Source organism: Syngnathus floridae, chromosome 10 (genome assembly GCF_059516105.1).
Source record: "Syngnathus floridae isolate MCC-2025c chromosome 10, RoL_Sflo_1.0, whole genome shotgun sequence".
Lineage (NCBI taxonomy): Eukaryota > Metazoa > Chordata > Actinopteri > Syngnathiformes > Syngnathidae > Syngnathus > Syngnathus floridae.
Window position 1 is genome coordinate 6,020,421 of NC_142422.1, and position 24,361 is coordinate 6,044,781.

At 38.2% G+C, this 24,361-nt stretch overlaps 1 protein-coding gene across 2 annotated transcripts in view; it reads left to right on the top strand.

The window, feature by feature from the left end:
• cdkal1 (CDK5 regulatory subunit associated protein 1-like 1) overlaps nt 1-24,361 on the top strand; it is a 171,492-nt gene that overhangs the window by 74,869 nt on the left and 72,262 nt on the right. For both annotated transcript variants that reach the window (XM_088386707.1, XM_088386706.1), the window contains exons 11-12: nt 7,813-7,958; nt 20,412-20,592. In XM_088386707.1, coding sequence (XP_088242833.1) covers nt 7,813-7,958; nt 20,412-20,592 — 327 coding nt within the window. The remainder of the gene's footprint in view (nt 1-7,812; nt 7,959-20,411; nt 20,593-24,361) is intronic.

The window sequence follows — 24,361 nt, forward strand, 5'->3', positions numbered from 1 at the left end:
TAGATGAAGTCACAATTTTCAATAGGAAATAGACTTACTAACCCAGACAACAAATTGTTTTTGGGGAGGCAGGAGCAGAAATTAATACATATTTAAGGAATGTGGAGGATAGATTAACATGTGACTCTTATTTGTTGGAATAATTTGAATGAATCAAGATTGATAATTACTATAAATCAATAATGTATGATGTGGTCAAACAATAATTCCATTATTTTATATGAATTTGTTCAGTTGTCAGTAATATCTAGACATTATTAGTTAACAATTAAAAGTATGTTCTCCATCTAAAAACTGTAACAAGTGGCTGTGCTGGATCCTATCTCAGTTGACTCTGAGCAAGAAGCAGGGCACATCCAGGCCACTGTTCTGCCGGCATTGTTACTATTTATTTCAAATTATTAGCTGTTCCTCATGATAATTTTATAAATTAAATCTACTTATAAATGATTATTTCCAGTTTTAGTAAAATGCAACTTTAAAAATTATTTTGAAATGATTAAGCTGATTGTCATCCTTGTAGCATTCTTTTCTACTTTGTGTATTCTATTTGGGCTATGATGACCAAAATTGCATTTGTCTTAAGATGTTATGATAGTGTTTTCTACACAAGTTTACTTTTCCAGAGTCCCCCACCATATTTATCCTATGAATATGTGATTGCTCATTTCTGAGAAGCAGTTGTGCTTATCTTTTTGAAATTACAATCAATCTCTGAGGAAATATATTTGGAAATGTTGAAGTGAAAATTAAAAAGGGAGAAAGAGATTACATGGAGGACTCAAACGGAGTTCTAACCTAGAAAAGAAAGACAAACTTGTAAAGTTGACACCCTACACTATATGCATTTGAATCAAACAATTAAGACTGATAGGCTATCATAAACTAAAATGAGGACAGAACTACAGGAAAATGGGGATGAAGGCCCGGGGATAGATTTGAGGGGTAAAGAGGAGTGAGAACAGAGCTGTGGGATGTAGCAGTGGAGGTTGTAATTAACCAGGGGTTAATGGAGGTGGCTAATTGTCCCCCACATGTATAGGTAGGGTTTCTGCTTGGCTACATTACAATTAAAAACCACCCTCCTAATGATAGGGAATAACAATTAACTGATAATTAGAAATATGCTCGGATGACACACTATCTTAGTCTCTCTGTGTGTATTTTAATAATCATTTCATATGCTCGCAACCCGTTTATTGTTACTGTCCATGCATCACATTGAATTATATTTTTTTTCTTTTAATTCCTCAGCCAATTAACCTAAATAGAAAAAAGATAAGAGTCATCATCTTCAACTTATCTTTGCCTTTTGTTGCTCTTGTCCCCCATTTACCCTTTCTTCACTCAACTTCCACCCACACTTCACTTCTTCATTTGTTTCCTATCCACTTCCACAACCCTCTTTGCTGACCTACTTGTAAACGCCACGTTGATATCTACTTATTGGCACCAATGTCAACTTTTTGCTGAATTATATTTTTTGTTTGCTCCTTTTGAGCCTGCAGCAACCATAAACTATAAGGTTGCTAATTGGCGTAAAAAGTAAACCTGATAAAGATCCTTTTTTTAATTTCAAGGGAATATTAACCTCTCAAACGTAGCCAGATTAGTTTATCATTATTTGGTCGATATCGCCTATGTATCCAGTATTCTATTATTTCTATATTTTATTTCATTTATTTATTTGTTCGTTCATTTATTCATTCATTCATGCATTCATTCGTGCATTCATTCATTCTACATCACATTACACATCCCTTTGGAGGCAGCTTTCTGTAATATGGCCAAGTTGAAGAGTGAAATATACGCAACACAATGAGCTGATTTCTCGTCTTTATGACAGACTTGCATCCTCTCTCCCTCTTAACTGTTTCCTGTAAAATTAATAAAACATCTCATTTTCCTACCTTTAGATACACTTTTCTTCTAATTGCAACACTTTGTCCACTTTCTATGTGACAGTGGTAATCACAACAATAAGAACGCTTTGATGATAAAGACCAAAAGTCGATGTAGTCATCACATAGAGTGATGTCCAAATTACAGCCTGCTCCCTTTTCATTTTAAAAAGAACAGCGCTTATACTGTGAAACAGCATCATAGTAAATGGCCGTGATTGAAACTGAAAATGTTAAGTAACCTCTTCTCTTCTTTTGAAAAGTTCACCCCTCCAAGCACACTCGCTCACATTTTTCTCTGCCTTGTCTCCGCCTGACACCCAAGAACATGCAATTTCCTCTCATGTGCTGCCTTTTTCTTCTCTCTCTCTCTTTTTTTTTTCTCTTTTCTCCTGTCAGACATCCTCAGTACCATTTGCTGATTGGAGCAGTTACAGGCAGAGTCGCCTCTCTCGGTCCTCTGCTCTCTGACGTTTTAGTTGATTGCATTCAGCAATCAGTATTTTCCTTTTTTCGTTTTAAGTAAAATGCCACATTTTTGTTCCTCGTTTTCTTCCATTTTAACACTTTCAGATTTTTTTTTTTTTGCCATTCATCGAGCTGTCCATTGAGCCACCTGATAATGAATTGCTAAATGGCTGTCAAAGGTGCACCAGGTTATCCTTTGATCGTGTAAGGTGTCTGTGCACGCATGCACACGATGCTACCTGCGCGGCTGCTTTTGCAAGCCCCGCGTGTGATTGAATTGAGCATGGTAGCAGCAAATGAGGTGTGAAAGTAGCCTCGTACGTTGCAGCAATCAGCCAGGCTGAGATGAATGAAATTGCTCTTGTCCATTAAACATCCTCCTCAAAGATCCTCGGAGTTTGACCAGAGAGCTATTAGATATGCTGTTCACACATTCCACACATAGTGCTATGCAGTAGTGGGCTCATGAATGACCATACAAGCTCAGAGGAATTTACTTTACATTTCATGCTTTATTCTAACAAAAATCTCGCAGTCCCATATGCCATGACATGGACTTTTAAAATGTTAAAATTGCCTCATAAGAAAGTTTTTATTCCAATGTGATAGTAAGTCTCACAAATGTGAACAAATACGGAATAATTCCCCACACCCATCTTTCACCTTCACACCGAGACTTGCGCACAAGCAAACTACGTGAGCACACACTTAGATGCCAACACTTCACGACCATTTTTGTTTTAATGAACCCTTTGGGGGCCTCTTCACATTAGCGGCTTAATGTTGCATTGTGTGAGCGACCGCCACACCAAATGAAGCCCCCACAGTCAAACTGTTCTCATACGTCTCGAAATTATGACCTCTGGCTTCTTTCATAGTTCTTTGTTTTCTGAATGATGGTAATCAATTTAAAGGGTTTCTGGAGACTATGCTTGCCATGGTTGTTGGAGATTGAAAATGTTGAGTTCTTTTCAGTATAATTAGAGAATTTAATGAGCAAAAACAACACCTTAAGACTGCATTCACCATTGAAGCCTTTCGTCTACCGTTTTAACAAACCACCGAATATCTTGCTAATGTGCAGCTGTTTCCTGTCTATTTTGCTCCACCTCACTAAACACTGTAGATGAAGGCCGAGGTGTGCTTCATCTGCCTCAGCAATTCGACACAGGCACCTTTCTTCTTCATTTTTTTTTAGAAAGTGTTTTAATTGGGCCATTTTTTTTCCTCCACTTGGCAGCATCTAGTTTTTTTTTTTTAATCCTGCTGAGAGTGTCGCTAAACTCATGGGTTGCACTTGAATTACTTTGGATTTCATAATACAAAGTGAAACAAATATGCTCACTTATGAAAAGACCTTTAGTCTACCAAATCTCTGGTATCAATCTGTTATTATACAAATATGTTTGTAATAATGATAGTAATTATATATTGTCATTTTAAATATATGAAGTAAAATAGACACCAACATATGCAAAACACACAAAGTACATAAATATGGATTCACAATCATTGGTAGTCGCGAACCCGTTTTCAAAACAGCAGATGGTCTTATTCTGGTGAAATGAGTTTTACAAAGTTAAATGAAACTACAAGTCATTGGTTTACACACAAACAACTTTAACATGCATGCATTCATTTGAGATCTGTAATATTTTGTAACCAGACATTTTTGTTGGACTTAAAAAGTCAGAGTAACTGCGTGTTCTTAAAACAAAATACACTTAAAAGTAATTAATATAGTTCCAATAAGGAGCCTGAGACATTACTGAAATGATTGTGTATGTATTTTTTAATTACTTCCAAAACTGTTTTGCAAGCTGATTCAGATGCATAATAGAGTCAGCTCAGTCACTATTAACGTGTGATGGCAATGTCCCATTGATTTTTTATTTGTACAATCCATGTATCGTAACCACACTGTGTGTGGTGTTGAATGCTGACGTTACCCTCATGGGAAAATTAAGTACGATCCTTGAGATGTATAATATCATAAGAAGCTCACTTTCTCTTGGCTGCGGCTGAATGCACTTCCCACCAAGTGGGATTTGACGTACTATCCTGGGAACACATATAGAATACGGTTCCCCCTCAGACTCCCTTGGGTATACCCACTTAATACAACTTGTGGGTTTGTGTATAGGTGTCCAAATATATAAGGTGCACCAGTCAAGTTCCGGCGCTGTTGTCACCAAATAAATATTTCAACCCAAGCTACAAATAATACATTTTACCCTTCAGCATTGGACAAATGATCAAAAAACCCATTTACAAAGGGATCTCCTACGTCCTTCAAGATCTCTCATCTGCCATAACATTCTTGGGGGGAGTCCATTGATATATAACTGGGTTCTGGACTTCCTGAACTAACAAACCACAGAATGTTTCTCTCTTTGTCACCCCCAAAATCTAAAAAATACATTTTATCTGTAATGTAAGCTTGCAAACAAGCACAGGAAGGCCATGGTTCAGAGAGCAACAGTCAAATCCCCAGAAGAGAACTTTCTAAAGAAAACAAAAGACTGCAGTTTGTTTGTTTTTTTATGAAATAGAGGAGAGACGTATAAGTTAGTATGAGATCTTTCAACCTAGTGTTTTTCTACCCCCGACCCTCCCTTTTTCCCTGCCTACCGTATACTGTCTGTTCCTTTCAGTGCTATCTGATTTTAAGGGGCTAGATATCAGATCCTTTGAGCTAAGGCAGTTAAATAGAACCTTTCTGATTTGTGTGTTTATCAGAGCTGATATAGCGAAGATGAAAGGGTTTTGTGTCTCACTCGCGTAAGTGAGAATGATAGGCTTCATGGGGCAGGGAGGGAAAAAGTGACACACTGTTATACCGATGTGAAACTGATAATCACAACTCATCCTCAAAGATGTACTTGTACCACAATTTAACGGAAAAAGATCATCAGCTCACAAGGTGATGTTTGAACGTGCTGTCGTTATCGCCACATCATTTTCTCTGCGGATTCACGAAAGTGTCCGTGAGCACTAAAAAGGCCTGCTCTCTGCAGGGATCGCTAACGACAGAGATTCATATCAGGATTGTGGATAATGATTGGAGGATGGGATGCACTCTGTCAGACACACACGATAAATGGCTCATGTGAATGAAAATTCCTCCCCTTATGGATTAATCCCGCAGTTGCCTTCAGCAGTGCCCTGCTTCTTAAACTACCACGTTCAGACCTCATTCATCGCCAGTACTCGTATACATATGCAACCCTGTCATCTGGGAGTCATCCGGGGTATCTTGACTGCAACATATTGCACTGCCTAATAATGTATGCCGCTTGCATACTAAAACAACACTACGATGAGCATAGCCACGCAGAAACAAGGAGTTTACACGCATGGATCCAGTTTCTACCCTGGTATCCATTGCTGACCTCCAGACAGATGACTCTCCTCATCAAAATAATTGACAGCTCACTAAGCTCAGTTCACAAGTGCTAAAGGCGACAGTATGGCTTCGTCCCAGTGTGCCTTCATACTATGACCTGTACATGCTGATTACACTCACACTGGACATGCATGTCTCACTAACTGTGATGGTTTCTTTGACGTGTTCTTTTTTTTTTGCTCTATTTTGATGATATTACTGTAAAATTTAGCATAGGTTCAGAGCACACACTTCAATGTATGTCTGTTCTTTTGAAGTCACCTTAGTGACAGTAGTATTATGATAAAAAATATATATATCCATATATAAGCTAGTGTTGAACACTTTTCAGGAATCTAAAAGCCATCTTTAAATTCATCCGGTGACCCTGTAATCAATAATTTTAACACGCCCACCACATACAAACCCCAATTTCAACAAAATTGGGGTTGAATATTTGCAACAAAACAAAATTGAGCCGTACAAAGTTGAGCCGTTTAATCATTAAATATCTCAGATGTATGAAGTGACAGAAGAGTTAGGAGTTAACCGTACGATAAAAATCATCTTGCAGACGAGAAGGATGAAATAACTCAAAGAAAACAAAAAAAATGAATAAAACACTGGGACACTTTCCGGCACTAAAACCTATAAATATGAAGTGAACACTTCAGCATTGATGTTTTGATGATGACAATTTTATGTTGCTGTCCAGTCAATCAAGACAGTACAGCGTTGTCAGCCTGAGAGATTGCATCATCACATATTTATATGTTCCTATACTATATACAGAATATATATTTAATAGTAATAAAATGAGTTTATCAGCATACCTGGTTGATATTTAACATTGTCGAACTAGAAAATCTTTTTGCTATCCAGCAATCGTGTTTGCACTCCCACAGATCTTATTTCATGCAACCATTTGACAAAATGACATTGAGTAAATTCAACACTATTTTCTTTTCAAGGTGAGGCTTTTTTCCCATACATTATTTTTCTTACACGGAAATAACAGCAACCATATGTGCTACTTTACATATTCCAGTTTTTCATGAATTTCTTTTGGCTGTATATTCAATAGTTTCTTTTTCTGTTATCAGTTGATATTTTGATCTAAAAGAAGAAAGAAAACTAATGTTAAGGTTGCTTGCAAGTCGATGGTCAGTCGCTCTTCTGACAATGTAAAACTTAGGTAAGACCAAAAAATTGTGAATAATCAAATCACTCAAAGCAGAGTGGTTTGGGAGCACTTCGAAATGAAATACTGATTGTCAGTTCTCCACACAGTACAAGAGCAAACATTATTTTATGATGTACTTGAATTGTTTTTCTTGAACCCACTCTCACACACATGCACACACATACATATATTCTCTCACATTTGTAGCAAGCTGATTTCTGTCACCAATCAAGCAGCTTTTTTTCCCCATCCAAATTAATTCTTTCTAATTTGGAGCTTGCAGTGGTCAACCCCCTACGGTGCACTGTGACTGAGCTCTCTGTCTGTGTGAGGACGTGTGTGCACGTACGTGCGTGTACATGTGCATTTGTCTGCGCATAAAGTAGGAACCTATTTCAATAGATCTTAATGAGAAGACGGACTGCAATCAGCACATTCTTGTAGGGAATCATTAAATCATTTTATTCTTCCCTCTCCTTTTCTCTCTCCCCTTCTTGTGGTGATTAACATGCTAATGATACCACCTTGATGATGTCCATCAGACAAATTTAACATCTGTGCCCTCTCCAGCCTTTTAGTTGTGGAAATGATGGTACGAAAAAAAAATTAATAGCCCTGAACACTATCCTAATTAATATGGCATATTAAAGAGCATGTTATTTTAAACCGATTGAACAACAACAGATGCAGTGACGGTCCCAAATCTTTTTGCGTTTGGTTTTACATAAATGAACATTAGAAAATGAGGCGAAAAAACACTTTTCATCATCATAATTATTAGTCCCCGTAAACACATGAATACATTTGTGAGTCTCCTACTTTCTTGAATCTTTTGAAACATTTAACAAATTGTACCCTTCATTTCTCGTCTTTAGGAGATGGCGAAGATATTGAATCATCCGCGTGTTTATGCCTTCCTTCATGTTCCTGTGCAATCAGCCTCAGACAGCGTACTCATGGACATGAAGAGAGAGTATTGCATTGATGACTTCAGAAGAGTGGTTGACTTCTTGAAAGAGCGGTAAGTCAAGCTTTTGACCTTTAGTAGACTCATGGTTTTGAAAGGAGACATCACCTTAATGATGACATCTTTATCACTGTTGCGATTTAGTACACCTTTTAATACTTATATTTAAATCCCGAAGACAAGATTTTCTGACTTTAATCAAATGTATCTTATAGTTTTCTTGTAGTACGGGTTGGAAATCTTTGTTCAGCGTGACGCAATTCGTCACAGTGTCACCTCTAGGTTTGCAGGAGACTACCCAGCAGGTACAGCAAGGGAATAAACCAAACATCATAAACAGAACTTAGGAGCAGCAGGGGTATAACAGCATCAACATAAAACAAAAGCGAGAAAACCCTTAATATATTCAGAATAGTGTCTCATCTAACAGCAACATTTGCACACTCCGTACATCTTAGCACTCTCACAGTATTGCACATACTTTATGCCTTCTTATCTTCTCAAACTCTGCTCTTTTGTTCACACTACTTTACTCAGATTTGTTGTTCTTATGCCTGGAGTTAAGGTTCTCCCTTTCATTACACAGTATTTCCCTTTGATAATGCTATTCTTAGCTGTTTCTGCTCTGCATGTGGCAATACAACCCCTGAATATGAATTTAGTTTTCAAAATGTGCAGTGACATCATTGACAACAATCTCCCCTCCAAATCTTCAGTCCCAATATATACCTCTAAAACCATATCCCCCTTGCACAAACTAAAGTATAATGCACGCTGTATGTAAAAATAATCAGTTTGACCGTGATTGATTGTTGCTGTGCTTAAATATCAGCAAGATAATACGACATGAAGAGATTCATATGAAAATGGGTTTATGGCTTATATCTGGCTCAAATCTTTTCATATTACAGAGTGATTTAGGAGCATGTGTATATTATATGCAAGGATGTTATTGCTGTTGCCAGATGATAACCTCTTATCCTTAAGTAAGGCTTTCCCAGGAATTAAATGGCAAGCAAGCATGTTTTCAGATAAGCAGTGTATGAGGTATTTGTGCTTCAGCACGGTGTTTAGTTGAGAAATATGACAATGTTATTCTGCCCGTTTGCCATTATCTTTTATCTAACTTATTCTGCCATTGCAGATTAAATACGTTAAGGCATTTATAGCTTGCCCTAAGCAAGTGAAATCCATTTATTGCACAATTCAGTTCATGTTTGTATCTATACAGTATTGCTATACTGTCAGCAGTTAAATACATGCTGAAAGGTTCAGTAATAACACACAAAACATTGATATTTACATCATGGATCACTGCATTATATTATTCGTTTTTATCTTTTTGTTTATATTGTTTATATGTATTTATTTGACACATTTGTGGATTGCTTAGATATTATGTATGTATTTATACTTTTCCTACTTGTACTGTTGCACCATGTAATATTTGGTTTGGTTTTAGTGGTTTTTGGTTTCATTTAGTAACTTGTCGTGTAAAAAGTCATCTTGACCCATCTGGTCTTTGCAGTTTAGATTACCAACCTCAAGTTTGAAACATTATTTGGTATTGGGATGTTAGACTACAATGCTTGACACTTTTACAGTCCCATATTTCGCTTTAGAATTTATGTCAGGTTTAGAGTTTCCTCCTGTGTCAGTGCTATGGCATGTTTTTCTCTTTTTCCAACCGTCTGTCAAGCCTGTCTTCTAAGTTTTTTAGGTGTCTGATTCGTCACGGTCTATCTTTCATTGGGGCTGAAGACTTAACGATTCAATTTTTTCTCCTCAGTACCGATGCCCCTTTAACATTGACTCTTGTCTCTGTGTGTTGATTTGTTTCTTAGGCGATTGTTTGGCCTAGTAGAGGTCTCCTCCAATGTCTCCAGTTGTTATTTTAGTGTTCCGAGGAAATTCAACACAGTGACACTAATCCTAAAAGTCCGTGACAAATGTCTAAGGAGACCCACACAAGCTTACCACACTCAGTGCATTTCATCATATGATCTTGTTTATACTGGTAGACTACTCTACTGTGCGAGTCATCTTTGTGTGTGTGCATTAAATACAGAAATCCAAGTTTTACTTCCAGATGTAGACTTGTTTAGAGGACCTAAAAAATATTAAAAATGCTAATCTGTTTGTGTGAATGTTTGAGTCATCAAGTGACTAATTCATTTGTCTTTTCACCAAGGTGTGCGCTGTCAAAGCTGACTACTCAAACTGAAAGGGGATTCTCTGAGTGTGCGTGAGTTTGTGTATGTGCTTGCGTGTGTAAGTTGACAGGTGCTTGGGTTAGGAGCCTCACAATTAGTGCTTTGTCAGACCAAAAGAACTTAACCGCAAAGCAAGAGACAGACCAGCTCTTGTTCGGTGCAAGGTCAGGGTTTATCTACTTGACTCACACATGACAGGAGATAAATATATATATATATATTTCTTTTCTGCTTCATGCCACCAACAGTGCGGAGGTCATGAAGGGTTTAATGCTTCTGGCCTCTCTAATCAGCAAAAACATGTAGACACACATCGGAGCTCCTTCCATGACATCCTCAACAGTGGAATTCCATGTTAACTATAAGGCAGTAATGTAATAGGTTTTTGAAGTTACATTTTCTGAATTGTTTTTGAAGTTATATTTTTAGATGCTGTTTAAAGACATTTCCGAACGGCATCCTAGCGGAAAACAACATCTAACTGTGGAAATTACAAATAATGTGCGATAAACCTTGGAAAATCCATAAATCCTTGTGCATTCAGCAAAATAAGCAACAGACTTCCCAGCTCCAACTTTATATATGTATCTCTAATCACGTTTACACACGCTATATTAGTGCAATATTGTTTTTCACAAGAAGCTTATTGTTAGCTTTTTGTTAACATTAATGCTTAATTAAACCACATTGTATTGGAAGCTTTTTCTTGTATAAAATAGAATGCATATTTACATTTGAGGGGTAGTTTTCAAGTCCATTGTTTTGAAATGGATAATCACCCTCAGAAAAAGGCTGTTCAACTAAATGCTCTGCCCTTAACATAACCCATTTTTCAAATCTCATAAGAACAAGGAGCATGCATAATTCTCACTGTAAGTGGAATGATCATTCCATTATATTTGGTAATTTGTCATCATCGGACAACTTATTTCACCGTTTTCTTCCCGCTTCTATCAATTAAAGTCAAATCATGAAGTGCAGGCTTTCAGTAACGATGTATGGAGAAAATCCTGTTATAGTGGAATAAAGCGGTTACACACTTTGTGAACATGGTCAGAAGATTCTCCACACTTATTTTGCAGTTTATTATATGATCCGAGCAGATCCCCCCCTCCCCCCCAACTACGTTCTTGGATTAAGCATGTCTGAACCACAGGGGCCAATGATGAAACTCATGTAAGTGTCTGAGGGTTGATTGCTGCTGTCTGTGCACAGAGGAGGAGAGTCTGTCAGTTAGGTTGTAATGCATAACTGCAAGGCTAGTCGGCTGCTAGGGGCAGAAGTGGAAGGACTACCCATTATGTTACCAGGAAGGTATTGATGAAATGAGAGGGAGGTGGTGGTGGTGGTGGTGGTGGTGGTGGTGGTGGGCGATCTGTGGCTGAGGGCCTTCCAGGCATTCTTAAGTTCTTGTCAGCTTTGTGGATTGGTTTTCCAAGGGGTTGTTTGTTCCTGACCTCTGAAATCTCTGTCCACCTCAAGGCCTGGGGATTCTTCGATTAAGGCGACAACCTCACTTCACCTTGCTTTCTCATAGATGTTCACTACTGGCAGGTCCAGTATCAACCTCTTCGGATGAAAGGAAAGAGAAAACACTTAACTTTCACATTTGATGTTTTTTAAGATGTATCCGATAGGTCAGCAGGTAATTAATGTGTGAGGCTCAGTAGATGACTGGAACAATGACCCTTAACCTACAATGTGACCTGTGGGAACCGAGCCTTCCCTTTTCAATCTGTTAGTAGGGATTTAGTTACTGGTGCCTCTTTTTTTTTTTTTTTTTTTTTTTTAACATCCGTTTTTAGTTTTATGTCGTTAAATGTTCCAAAAAAAACATGATACATTTCATTTCATTTTAACCATTTGAAACCAATGTGCCTATATATGTCAGATTTAAGTAAATCCAAAGGATCCATTTATTTATCAGCATTTCTGCAGCATACTTTAAAGTTTGGATTATAAATTGACAAAATAAGCTTTAACACTTGTTTTCATTAAAAAAAAAGGTAATTTTCCCAATCACAGGTATGTCACGGTCGCGACTATGCTTAGCTATGCATATTTTCCGTAAATTAATTTTTCGATTCATTTGAAATGTTATTTGACCCATTACATTTGCACATAGCTTATTCTCACACATTTATCATGCTGAAAAAGTGACAATAGCATTATTTTTCCTTCTGGCTGTGCTGTTTCCACATATTTTTTTAGAGTATGGTTTGCAATAACACCCCCCCCCCAAATTGTGAACAAAACTCTGACTACAATTCTACAACTCAGACATTATTTCTCTCTTTCCTCATTTCCCATGTCACATTTGTAGGTACCAAATAGCAATCTGCTAAACACTATGTTATTTGTTTGCTGTGTAAAACTGTCTGCAGTCGATGCTGTTGACTGTTGATTGAAAGTGTTGATAAATGCAGCATGCGTGTGTATGTGTTTCTGTCTGCCAGTCTGTCTCTTGAGTCTAGTGACTGGCTCCAAACGGCTCCAAGATGGTTGTGTTTGTGTAGCGTCTGTGTGTGTTCATGTGTTAGTCATCTCTATTAGTCAGAGCGAGTGACAGGGTGATATCAAGCCTCCCTGTGTTTCAAGAGGACACAGGCAGTTGTAGCGTGACTGCTTTGAGTGTGTGTTTGTGTGTGTGTGTGTGCGTGTGCGCGTGGGCGTTGCTGATGACATGCCTTCATTGGTTTACTGGTCACACTCTTTCAGGTTTAAGGTATCAGATGAGGCTAATGTTTCACCGGCATAGCATGCAGGAGGGGTGTCACTCTCCCCGGGGGCCTGGAAAGAAAGCAAGAAGTAAAAAAAAGCAGTGATAAGACAGGAAAGGGAAAAAAAATGGTACTATGTGGAGGGAAGGGAAGCGGGAAGCGAGAGGAACAAATACGCACTACGTAAGGCAAGTCTGGCCCGGTTTCACTGACGGGAATTCTCAGCAATTTGCTCCTCAATTATTTTACTGCCAAATGATGAAAGGAAATGTAAAGACAGACAGCCTCCATGTTCAGTGCATTCTAAGCTTCAACAAAGCTTTACCTTTCAATAAAAACGAGTTTTACTCCTCAGGAGAATACTGTTCCCCCTAAACCTGATGAATCCTCTTGTTTTCCTTTTTTTTCATGACTTAGGTGTAAATGGAAATAATGGTTTTATGTTTTTATGCAAGGTCTCAGGCGTGCCTGTTCACCCATCAAGTATGAAATTCCATAATAAAAGCAGTCTATTTATCTGGGTATTTCTGCAAATACTGAATTATACTGCACATAGATAATTAACATAGCGACCTACACACCGAATGTCACTAGAAATCTAAGTTGCTTAAAAAAGACTCTTTTGGTAATCAATCTTTGCTCATCTAGAACTTCATGTTTTGATCCAAAGTACTTGGTTATTTTCACTGATGATTTCTTTTTTTGTCTATAAACAGTATTTGGGAAAATGATTTTACATTACACTTATATGGAAAATAAAATGTTATAATGGATTAAAAAATGATTCAATGGTGACAACCTTAATATTCTTATTATCATGTGTTGTGAAAGTACAGTCGTTACAAAAGTCATGTTTACATGTCAAAATGTCATATTGACACATCATTGCACTCTGTATTATTTATGAACACTCACAGAGTAGAGACTTAAAGCTTTAATTACCAGAAATAACTCATTCATTAAAGGACGTAATTGATTTTTCTCTTCTCAGACACCCATTACCTGTCTTTTCTGCTGTAAAGCGTTCACGTTCATATGAGTACTCTCAGCCGAATGTTGAACAGAGTGCCATTTCATGAAGCAATTTTGAATCTTCATTTCCCCCATGACTATACAAAATATACAAATTTATTTAGCACCAGCATGTCAACGCAACATAAACAGGTAAATCATATTTAGTTGCTCATTTACCATCTGTACGTGCTCAAACATACCAGAACAGCTGATACATCTAACAACACTGTCATGTTTCACTTTGTGACTCACCCCTCCGGTCTCTCACTCTCATCATGTCAGTCACAGTTTGCGTGCGAGATTTCTGGCACGTGCTCGATAGGGTGACGCTTGCATTTTTTTGACCACTGAGGGTAGATTACAACTGATGGACAGCTCTGTCTTGAGTTGCTTGCTTTTATTTCTCTGCATTCTTTTACTCTGTTGTCTACAGGGGAGGGAACTGCGCCGCCAACGCGGTAAGCCTTCAGGTTAAGTTACGTCTAGTTGCTAAGCTGCTAAGGCCTTAGGAATGCACTCTTAACCCGTTCCATTTCAACACTTGAACTGTGAAGTTCATTTCAATCTATCGACATATCTGGTATCCATCTAGCCACCTATCCATTGTCTTAATTTTGCTTATCTCGCTATCTTAGCTTATCTAGGCTTTAATTTCTTCAGGGCTTTTATTAATACTACAGTTTGTGGTAGTCTTTCATTTAGATTTTTTTGCATCATATTTTTCCCTCACTGACAAAAGCTGAGGGAAACCGTCATAAATTTTGTTCACAAAAGTGGTTCCTTATTTGTCCTGTTATTTGTGTCTTATTGGATAACTGGCCAGGTCGAATCGGTGCAGCACTGCAAGCATCTCAATGAAGTTTTGATTGAGTTGAAACAAAGCGCAAAGCTGTCTGGCCGGCTGGATGATCGCTGCATACACGCATTGTCTATCTGTCCGTTGGTCCTTTTGTCTTGGCTGTTCTCAGAAATCTAATCCATGCTTAATGAAGCATGCATGTTTCTGCATGTGCGCTCAAGTTCAATTGAACTGCAGTTCTGCTCAGGGTCTTTTATTTAATGATAAAGTTTACTGATGGCTCCAGTGGGAACATTTTTCATGTGGGCTCTCCCTTCTTTTCCTTGATCTTTACAAATGACTTACTGCACATAAGCGCAGAGGTTATTTTGCACTGCAGGTTTCCAGACAAATGGCTGGTGTTTACTCAAAGAAACTAGCCACAGTCAACATTCCTCTATCTGCACAGAATGTGGGTCATTTGTTTGCATAGGGAAGACATGCGTTGATTTGTCTTCCAAAGTTATGATGAATTCTAGGTAAACAATATGCAATACTCTTACTGGGGTAATGTTTTCTGTCGGGGCGCAACTAACTATTATTTTAGCAATTTATTCATCTATCGGTTATTTTGTTGATTAATCAATGAATCAAAAAATACCCATGTTTGTTTCTGCTACCTTCATTCAAATTTCTTATTTTCATCAGTTCAATGTGGAAAGAATCATCACCCTAAAATACATTCCATTAAATGAATGATAAATGTACCGGGATATGTGGCAATCTCATTGGTGTGTTTTATTATTCATGAATATCGCGTTATAATAAAGCCCAACAAGTTAGAAAAAAAAGAATAGAACAATGCTAATGAAGTTGATCACCATCAGGAATAAGGCTTGTGCTTACTGCACAGTCACCAACACAAACTGATGACTTCCATTAACGCTGAGAAGCGTTATTTAGCCTTCTCATTCAATGTAATTGAGGTGGCATTGACGGCCTACTTTAAGTTGTATCATGTTATTTTACGTGTTTGTGGATTTGATCATATCTTCAAAAGTTTTTTTTATTTAATTCTGTAAATCACAGAAAATGAAGATACCGATTACCTTTGTCTACCTCTGTGTATTGTGTGATGTAAAAGGAATAAATACTGATAGATGATGTTTCCATTTTAAGAATTGTTTCTCAGGGCTTTGAAGGTTACATTCATCTTGCAAAAAAATCGGCACCAGTGTATTTTTAAAGCGTTTGAAGCATGGCCTAGAAATAGTGAGGCTCCACTAAATTGTAGCAGCATGTATCATATTATAGGGGTTGAGTGATTTCACATTTTTTTGCAGTTAATGCTAAGATAGTGATAGTCAAGTGAATGCTAAGATAATGATTGTTGAGGTGATTTTTACTAATCGGTGATGTCATTATATATATTTTATTCTATTGTTAAATCACTGTGAGTGCTTTTGCCTCCAAACACAAGCTCACTCGCTTACTCTCCCCGCTACAGTAAAATTGCATGTGGAGGCACTTCTTTGCAATAATTTGGTGTAGCAAATTTGGATTGTTACAAAAATTGTATTAGCTTATTGGCCTCGGCAGTCTCTGACACCATAAAGTTGCCAGTGATTTGGGATTTGCGAGTGGGGCCAGGAGACGGAAATTTTTGAGCGACCCCTCCAGTATATTGTCTGCCTTTTCATCGTCACAGGAAGATTTCTGGTGTATTTGCTGACAGTCGGCGTGATGATTTAAAGCTGCTCGTTAACGTGTGTTAACAGTCAGCCTTAGCCAGCCAGCTGAAATTTGTATTCTAAGAATTCAAATTGTTCATGGTGGGCATTTTCACGCCACAGCATGAATAACGGTGGTGAAACAGCCCTGTGGTTTTAACACTTATCAAGCAAAGTGCGCATTTCGGACATCACTGCTGTTTATAGCTGAATTGCATCAATTATAGTCAGCATGTACACTAGCAAATATTTGTTTAATGTCAGGCAAGGCAAGCAATTGGTGCCTTGTGTTTCTTGATAAAGTATCACTATAACAGGAATCATTTTGCTGACATTAACATTTTTGTGAAGAATTTCTATTTTTTTTTTTTTTTTTTTTGACTTGGTTAGTGCTATATAAAGGCACTTGTGGTGGCTATTACGTATCTTCAATCCAGTCGATGACTACCCCTCGGGCCATTTTGATGCTTCTTTTTTCACTATACTGTAGTTAATACTTGAATGTACTTGAATGTTTTGTTTGTCTGTGGACCAATATGTCTTGTCTCCACCGTGGGATAGTAGGAAACGCAATTTCTATCTCTTTGTATGTCTTGACATGTGAAGAAATTGACAACAAAGCAGACTTTGACTATGTCTTAGTATGTTTTTTTTTTTTCCCCCCCAGCGGTAACTCAAGGCTGCAATTTAACAAACCTCCAAACTGCACTCTTCAATGTCCACCTCTGACTCTATAGCGGCCTTGCAGTGTCACACATTAGCATTTCAGAAAAACACACACAATACAGCACAGATGGGTAGCACGATCTCTTCTCAGCCAATGAATCTGTAAATATTTACCTTCCCAGATTGTCTCTTTCACTTCCACCCTTCCATCTCCTTCTTTGTTATACCTCCATGACATCCTTATATTTTTCTTTTCCTCTTTTTCTCTGAGTTTTTTTCTGTCCCAGTGGTCCTGTATTTATCTTATCATGGGGGACTGGCTCACAGGCTTCTGTTGAGTAAATATGCTTGCATCCGCATGCACACAGAGTGAATATATGATGAAGTGGTTGACTGAGTATATGGAAATGAATACACGCACAAGAGCCTCAGCAAACAAAGAGTTGATAATAAATAAGCAGAAGACAATTTCTTTAATGAGGCTTAATTCAGCCTTTTGTAGGCAGATGGACAATGATGGTGCGATTAACATTTTAATTAAACTGCTTTTATTTCCTTTGACCATATTTTTCTGTCAATGCTAGCTCAAACTGGTGGCACTGGTACTGTATATTGAATTTCTTTAACGGCTCAATAATGCCACTTCATTCGCGGAATTATTGTGAAGCAGTTATGAGAAATTATTTTCAAATTGGACATTATGACATTTAAAGAAAAAAAATATTTTAGGTTAAATTAAATTACCTAAATTAAAGAAATAAATTATGGCTGACAGTAAAAGAAAATGTATTTTTGCATTGTGAGCGAAATCTTCTTTCCACCTAACAGTGTTGAAATCACACTAACAAAAGTGTCGTCCCTTATTCTGAGTTCCTTGGCCAGTTTTGCATTAATGGAAAAATAGCACCATGTTAACATAATTGAAAGCAAACTGAAGCTGCAAACTCATCTGGCATGTCTTGATTGTCTTGGTATCATTACTTCCATTCCTCTGTTTTTGCCACTCTTGTTTTGAAAGATGAACAATAACAAGTTGCATTTTCCCCCATCTCATTTTAACAAAGAGTATAGAAATGTGGCCCTTGTTCATTACAATCTCACATCACACTTCTTGTCACCCTTAGATCTTGGAGAGACAAAGGTGTCAAAATCACAGCGTGTTATGTGTATTTCTTCAGCTTCAACCTTATCCGCAAAAGTCAATTTGCACATATTTCTTACAGTATTCCATCTCCATGTGCTGCATTCCAGTTTGGCCGCATTTATTCATTTTTGTCCATCGATGGTGTGAAGACTCTTAGTAAACTAATGTCACACTTGCTGCGGAATGCAACCTCCCCCACCACGAAAGGCTTCAAACAGCAAATTAAATAAATCCCTTTGGAAAAAAAAAGAAGAAGAAAAATCTGCATGTTTATTACTTAATTTTATTTACTTCCCCTCCTACTGAATAGAGCAGCTTGAAGCAATTTGCTCATACACTCAAGTGACAAGAACATTACACGACACAACAGTAAACAGTGCTAACTTATCATTTATTAATTTGTCATAACGCTTCCAAAATACCAATTGAGCTTTGAGTGCAAAATTTTATGGGTCCTACAAACCACATATAAAGCCATTAAAACTTCCATTTCTGTGGGTATATTGAAAATCCCCAAAATATCTTCACTTAAAATGTCCACAAAAACCTATGACAGATATTTTAGAGCCCCATATATCCTAATGCAGCATTTTCCCTTAAAATTACAATAAATGTTTTTTTTAATGTCTATTTCTATATGTATACTTTTTCACGATAAACTCAATACTTTAATAATTTTGACCAAATGTCAGACATGTATGCCTTAAGTTCCCGATTGTAAAAGGGCCACAATACCATCACATTGCCACATTGACATCACATGTACTGATACCTTGAAAAAAGGCCGGGTATTGGGCCGATACGACGCCTGGTATTGTTTCTCACTCATCCTTCATATCAATGTATATACATAAATATTATAATTTTAGTGTCATTCATATTCACTTTTCCCTTCCACATTTGATTTTTCTTTCATTAGGGAAGCTATCAGTTAAGCCTAAAAGGTCAAGGATGATTGTGCCTGAAGGCCATCGGTTAATATTAATGACCATCAGCCAATTGGAACTCATCAATAGGTCAGGGGTTATCAGAGGGTTGCAGATGCAGAAAGTTAATGTCATCAAAGTGGATCAAGGAGGTCGAACATTACTTTTTTCAGTTTTGTTACGCAATGTCTTTTTCTTGTTGTAGCTCCCCATTTGTTATTTACTTGGGTGCTTGTTTTGTACATATCTCTCAATCAGGCTACATACTTTTTTCCGAAAAGCCCTTCTTGGTGCCACCCAATCGTAACTGAGGTGAAAAACAACTAGTGCGCTATAACCTCACGGCTCATAAAGGCGACCAGCTGCTTAGCACTTATGGGTTGAATACACAATACTCAACATTATAGCACCGTGTGTGTTTCGGAAACACACAAAAAGGGAGAAGGAGGATGACTGCAACACCTGCATGCATAGAGCTTCGCCTATAAGGTGCTGTACTAATGAAATAAGGGATTTCAAAGCCATGTCAAGCTGTTGACTGATATTTAATTGTCATGTTGATTTTTCGATGAGGTGATACGATCGGGACAACTCTGTCTATTCTCTTCTGAATGTTGTGTCAGATTTCTCTTATTGCTAATTTTGCCCTTTTGTGGTAATTGACAGCTGGTTTAGCCATCAGGTATGAGGCCAAATGCCTCAGGGGTTGTAGCTAACCATTAAAACTGTATTGCAACATGTGAAAATGGCATAGATTAAAACTGTAATGTCAAGTATGGACTCGAGAGAGATGGTTGTTTAAGTTGCTGATGACCCAGCCATGATTTCCCTTCACAATCTGTCTCAACGTTTGCCGATACAAATGCAATACTCACAGCAAATCAATTCATTATTCCGCTTTCCCGGCTACAATTAATGCAGTGAGCATCCAGATCAATAATCAATTGCAACCAATTGGCTAAAGGTTTCCAAATCAGGTTTTGATTGTCTGAATGAGTCCATGGGGACGGGCCCTTCTGCAGAACATTTTCTAGTTTTTTTGACGGTGGCAAAATGTCAAAAAAATCACAAACCTCAGCATCATCTTTTACACATAAACAAGTTTATCAAGCATCCTGACCTGTTCCTATCATAGGCAGTTATCTCCTGCAGTGTATTACTTATGGGGGTATGCTGGAATAGATGTTTTTCATCTCCTATTGACTGTCTTACAAACGGTAGTTTGAAAATGTTCATCATCAGCCCTCCCATTGTATGTTGCGGTCATTAATTTAAACACCACCGTCTCACACTCTTCGTCTCTGTCTTTCTCTCAGGGTCCCAGGTGTAACAATTGCGACAGATATAATCTGTGGCTTTCCTGGCGAGACAGAGGAAGACTTCAGAGAAACGATGGACTTGGTGAACTGTTATCGATTCCCCAGTCTCTTCATCAATCAGTTCTACCCCAGACCTGGGACACCAGCCGCCAAAATGGAGCAAGTGCCTCCACATGTGGTGAGTGCACACAAGGAGAGCAGACAGTCATTCATTTCGAAAATTCAAACGCTAAGTATTTTATCTTGATCTCTATGCAGCACTGTAAATTCCAACAAATTCACAAACACACAATTTCAATTCAGCTTTAATCCAAACCTGAAGTGTTTTGAATTTTGTGATATGAGTGGCATGTTCCTTTTTTAGGTTAGACTTTTCCTCCTCTTATGTGCATGTACAGAGTTACACACTTCAAAAAATTTGCCCGGGTGGGTTAAGAGGAAACACATGGCTGCCTCTTGTCATTTAAAATCCCCAAATCCTGCTCCAGTTCTGTCTCTATAACTTCTATACAGACTCTAATATCACTAATCCTGAAAGCTATCAAAAGACAAACCCACATATATGCGTCTAGTCATCATTTGAAGGTAGCAAGTATTAAAGCGTAAGTATAAGTGTCGAAGCCTGCTTGTGAGTTCCAAATGTGCTGCAAGTGGAAACTAAGTGGATGGATTTACTTTGGATTAGCATATGCCATGACTGTAGGTGATGGGATGAGGCATATGTCAGTCAAGCACCTCTCAGAACGCCAACAGGTCTTACAGCTGTGATAAAATTCAGTACAATTCTACCCAGCAACCCTTTAGAACAGTGGTTATCAAGATGGAATCCCAAGTGAATTTAGCAAGCAAAATTTTCTCTCCGGAATATTTTCAATTTATCTGTAACAGTGGAACATATGGCAACTGCCCGCAACAAAATGTGGATAAATCAGACCACTTGGCATCTCTGGCATCTGCTGCCTCAAATCCACTCCCGATGACGTGCTATTTTTCTAGGAAATTAAATCCCCTCACTCCACATCTGGTTCTGCTGAAGCCATTTCCAAAAATGTTATTGTTAGAAAGCACACGGTGCAAGTTAATACTAATTGATTCGTGTGGCCTGCCCACGAGTAGCATGCGTCATCCGATTGGCGGAATGTTAGAGAGACAACATGTAGTCGTCCTGTCAAGTCATATTCATATAGCAGACAATCAGAAAAGTGTCTCAGTGGATGCATGAAGCTATTGTATTAATGAGACAATTCCGGATTGCTCATTGTGCTCCAAAACCCAACAGGTTCAACACAGATACATGCCAGTGGTGCTTATTTTCTCCTTATAGAAGCTTCTTTGACCTTTTTTCTCGACCGTGACCCGCTATGCCACACCTTCCATGTTATGTTCCATCTTCCCTCACATTTGCACTCTCTCGCTCTTTACCATCAAAGTGTTGACACATCTCTTTCATGTGAAGCATCTTCATAAGTCATTCCCTTTGTCCCTCCCTTCACTTGATTCTCTGAGGAGACGCTGAGTGCGTCTTAGCGGGATCAATCCCCAGGCAACTGCACAGCTGCTCCGCTTCTTATCTTTTTCGACTCGCTTTTCTTTCTGTCGGATCGGTCTCATCCGACTCGTATTGTCAGAGGTGGAGATGTAAGCAGGCATCTTTTTGCACCCTTCTTCTATAGAACAAGACTGACAGACAATGGAAATATGTCTGAGCTCGAAGAAACCGTTTATAACAAATTAGGCTTTTTCCAAACTTTATTTCAAATGCTTGCTTTTCATGAATAGATCACCAAAACTTATCCAGATTTAAATACAACCTGCTTTTTTCATAGCAATGGGCCACTGGCCAACTGCATGTTTAAATGAAATTTTATTAATTGTGTACTTACCGCTAACTATGTGACACGAATAAAAACATGATGTGAGTGTTACACCTGCTTCCGTAGGGCAAACCTGCAAAGGAACATTGCATCATTTGTCAGCATGCACCTGTTCTTAGGCACATTCACACACACACAAACACACACACTTTGGTGGCAGCTAGGCGACGTTGAGGCCGTGAAGGGTCAGTCATTAATAAAGTGGACCAGATGGTTTGTCGGGAACACTACTGTGCTGAATAGCCATGGGAGGGAGGGATGGATGGAGTAGTAGATGGTGTATAAAAGCGAGTAATAAAGAAATTGGAAATGGAATGAAAAGAATATCTATTGGGGAATGAGCCATTGGGCTTTGGAGTGGCACTGTGCGCTTAGATAGTGTTCACCATCTTTGTTCATCTGTCCAATGTATTAGCTGGAAGTTCACATCAATTAGCTGTGGGGTCAGTGGCAATTTGTATCCGCTTTGCATGATGAGTGCGCAAGCAAGGTTATGTATGCCTTCTACATTAACACATTTTAACAGTAGATTGGCCGTTTTTTTCATACACATTTTTTATAAATCACCAGGTCCAAGAGCACCCTTTTGAAAACAAAAATAATTGCACAAAATGAATATCAGACCAGTTTGGACACGTCAAAACAAATATCCAAAAAGTGCTCCCTTCTTTTATGTTTTGTTAGATGATTAGTTCCCTTATTGGCACTGCAAGAAAGAACTCAACAGAGATTACGCCTAATCTATTCAGGGGACTGTTTTGTTTAACATTAACAACACATGAAAAGGCAACCGGTGATGAACTCGGATGATCACCAAAGGCTGATGTCTTCGGCCAGTGGTACGAGCCAGCTAACTAATTAGGGAAGCAAAAAAAAACACACAAGACTTTGAGACGGTCCAGCTGTGAGGAGGTCCAGGTGCTTTGTGGTATAAGTTATTGCCTATTGTAGTCTGTGATATATGAGAGAAAGCCGCATGAAGCGTAGAGTCGAAGCAGATGGAAGGAAAATAAGACCACAGGGATGGAGACAGAGTCGGGAGCATGTAGAGAATATAAGGAAGTGAATGCTATTAGCTGGGATCTCCATAATCATCCCCAGGTGACCGGAACTTATCCTTGATAAATGGACTTGCTGAATGGAGTCTGCGTGTGTGTGTGTTGGGCTGTCTGTTTGAATGCCACAAAGAGTTTCCAGTGAGCAGCTGCCGAAGCGAGTGAGCGCACACAAAAAAAGTGATGGTGAAAGAGATTAGTTGCTCTCTTGGGACTGTAGTTTTAATTTCCCTAGATTTTAATTGGTTAAGGACTCCATTACCCATGAGGCATTGGTACAGCTGCCCTGAAAGTAAAACAGCTGGCCAGCTACTAGTAGCACTATCCTAAAGTGTTGCCATCATTCATCTACACCATGATGCAAATGCAAATACATGCAGGTCTGTCCCAAATGCAAACTCTTCCTCTCTAATGAATATCAGGGGAGCCCATAATACTTGACCAGAGGCAACAGGCATTAAGTGCGAGGTTATGCTGAAGTTGCTGTCTTGGCTCAAATAGGACATGCACATGATTAATGACGTTGTAGGTATAACATAGTCCATGTTTTCTTCCTTCAGGATTCACTTTTACATGCAAGTATTTAAATGTTGCAAAACCATTTGCTCTAAACAAACTCTCCAATAGGCGTTATTTTATGGATGCACGTTATTGCATCAAACTCATCTTAGAAGTGAGACAATTTAACATGTGTCTAAAAGGGACGTTTAATTGGAATCTTTGTGCTGTTTAATCTTTTGGTTATTTGTTTACCCTAACCTCTCTATAGAGAATTGTAACAAAATATTTTTGCTGTTAAGTGTTTTGGAGCTTATACATAATTATAGCATGCCCCAGTGAGATGCTTCGTATAATCACTCTATTAATCTATGTACTGTATTTTCCAGACTATAAGTTGCTCCTGAGTACAAGTTGCACCAGCCATAAAATGCATAATAAAGAAAAAAATACATATATAAGTCACATTTTTGGGGGAAATTTATTTGATAAAATCCAACACCAAGAACAAACATGAAAG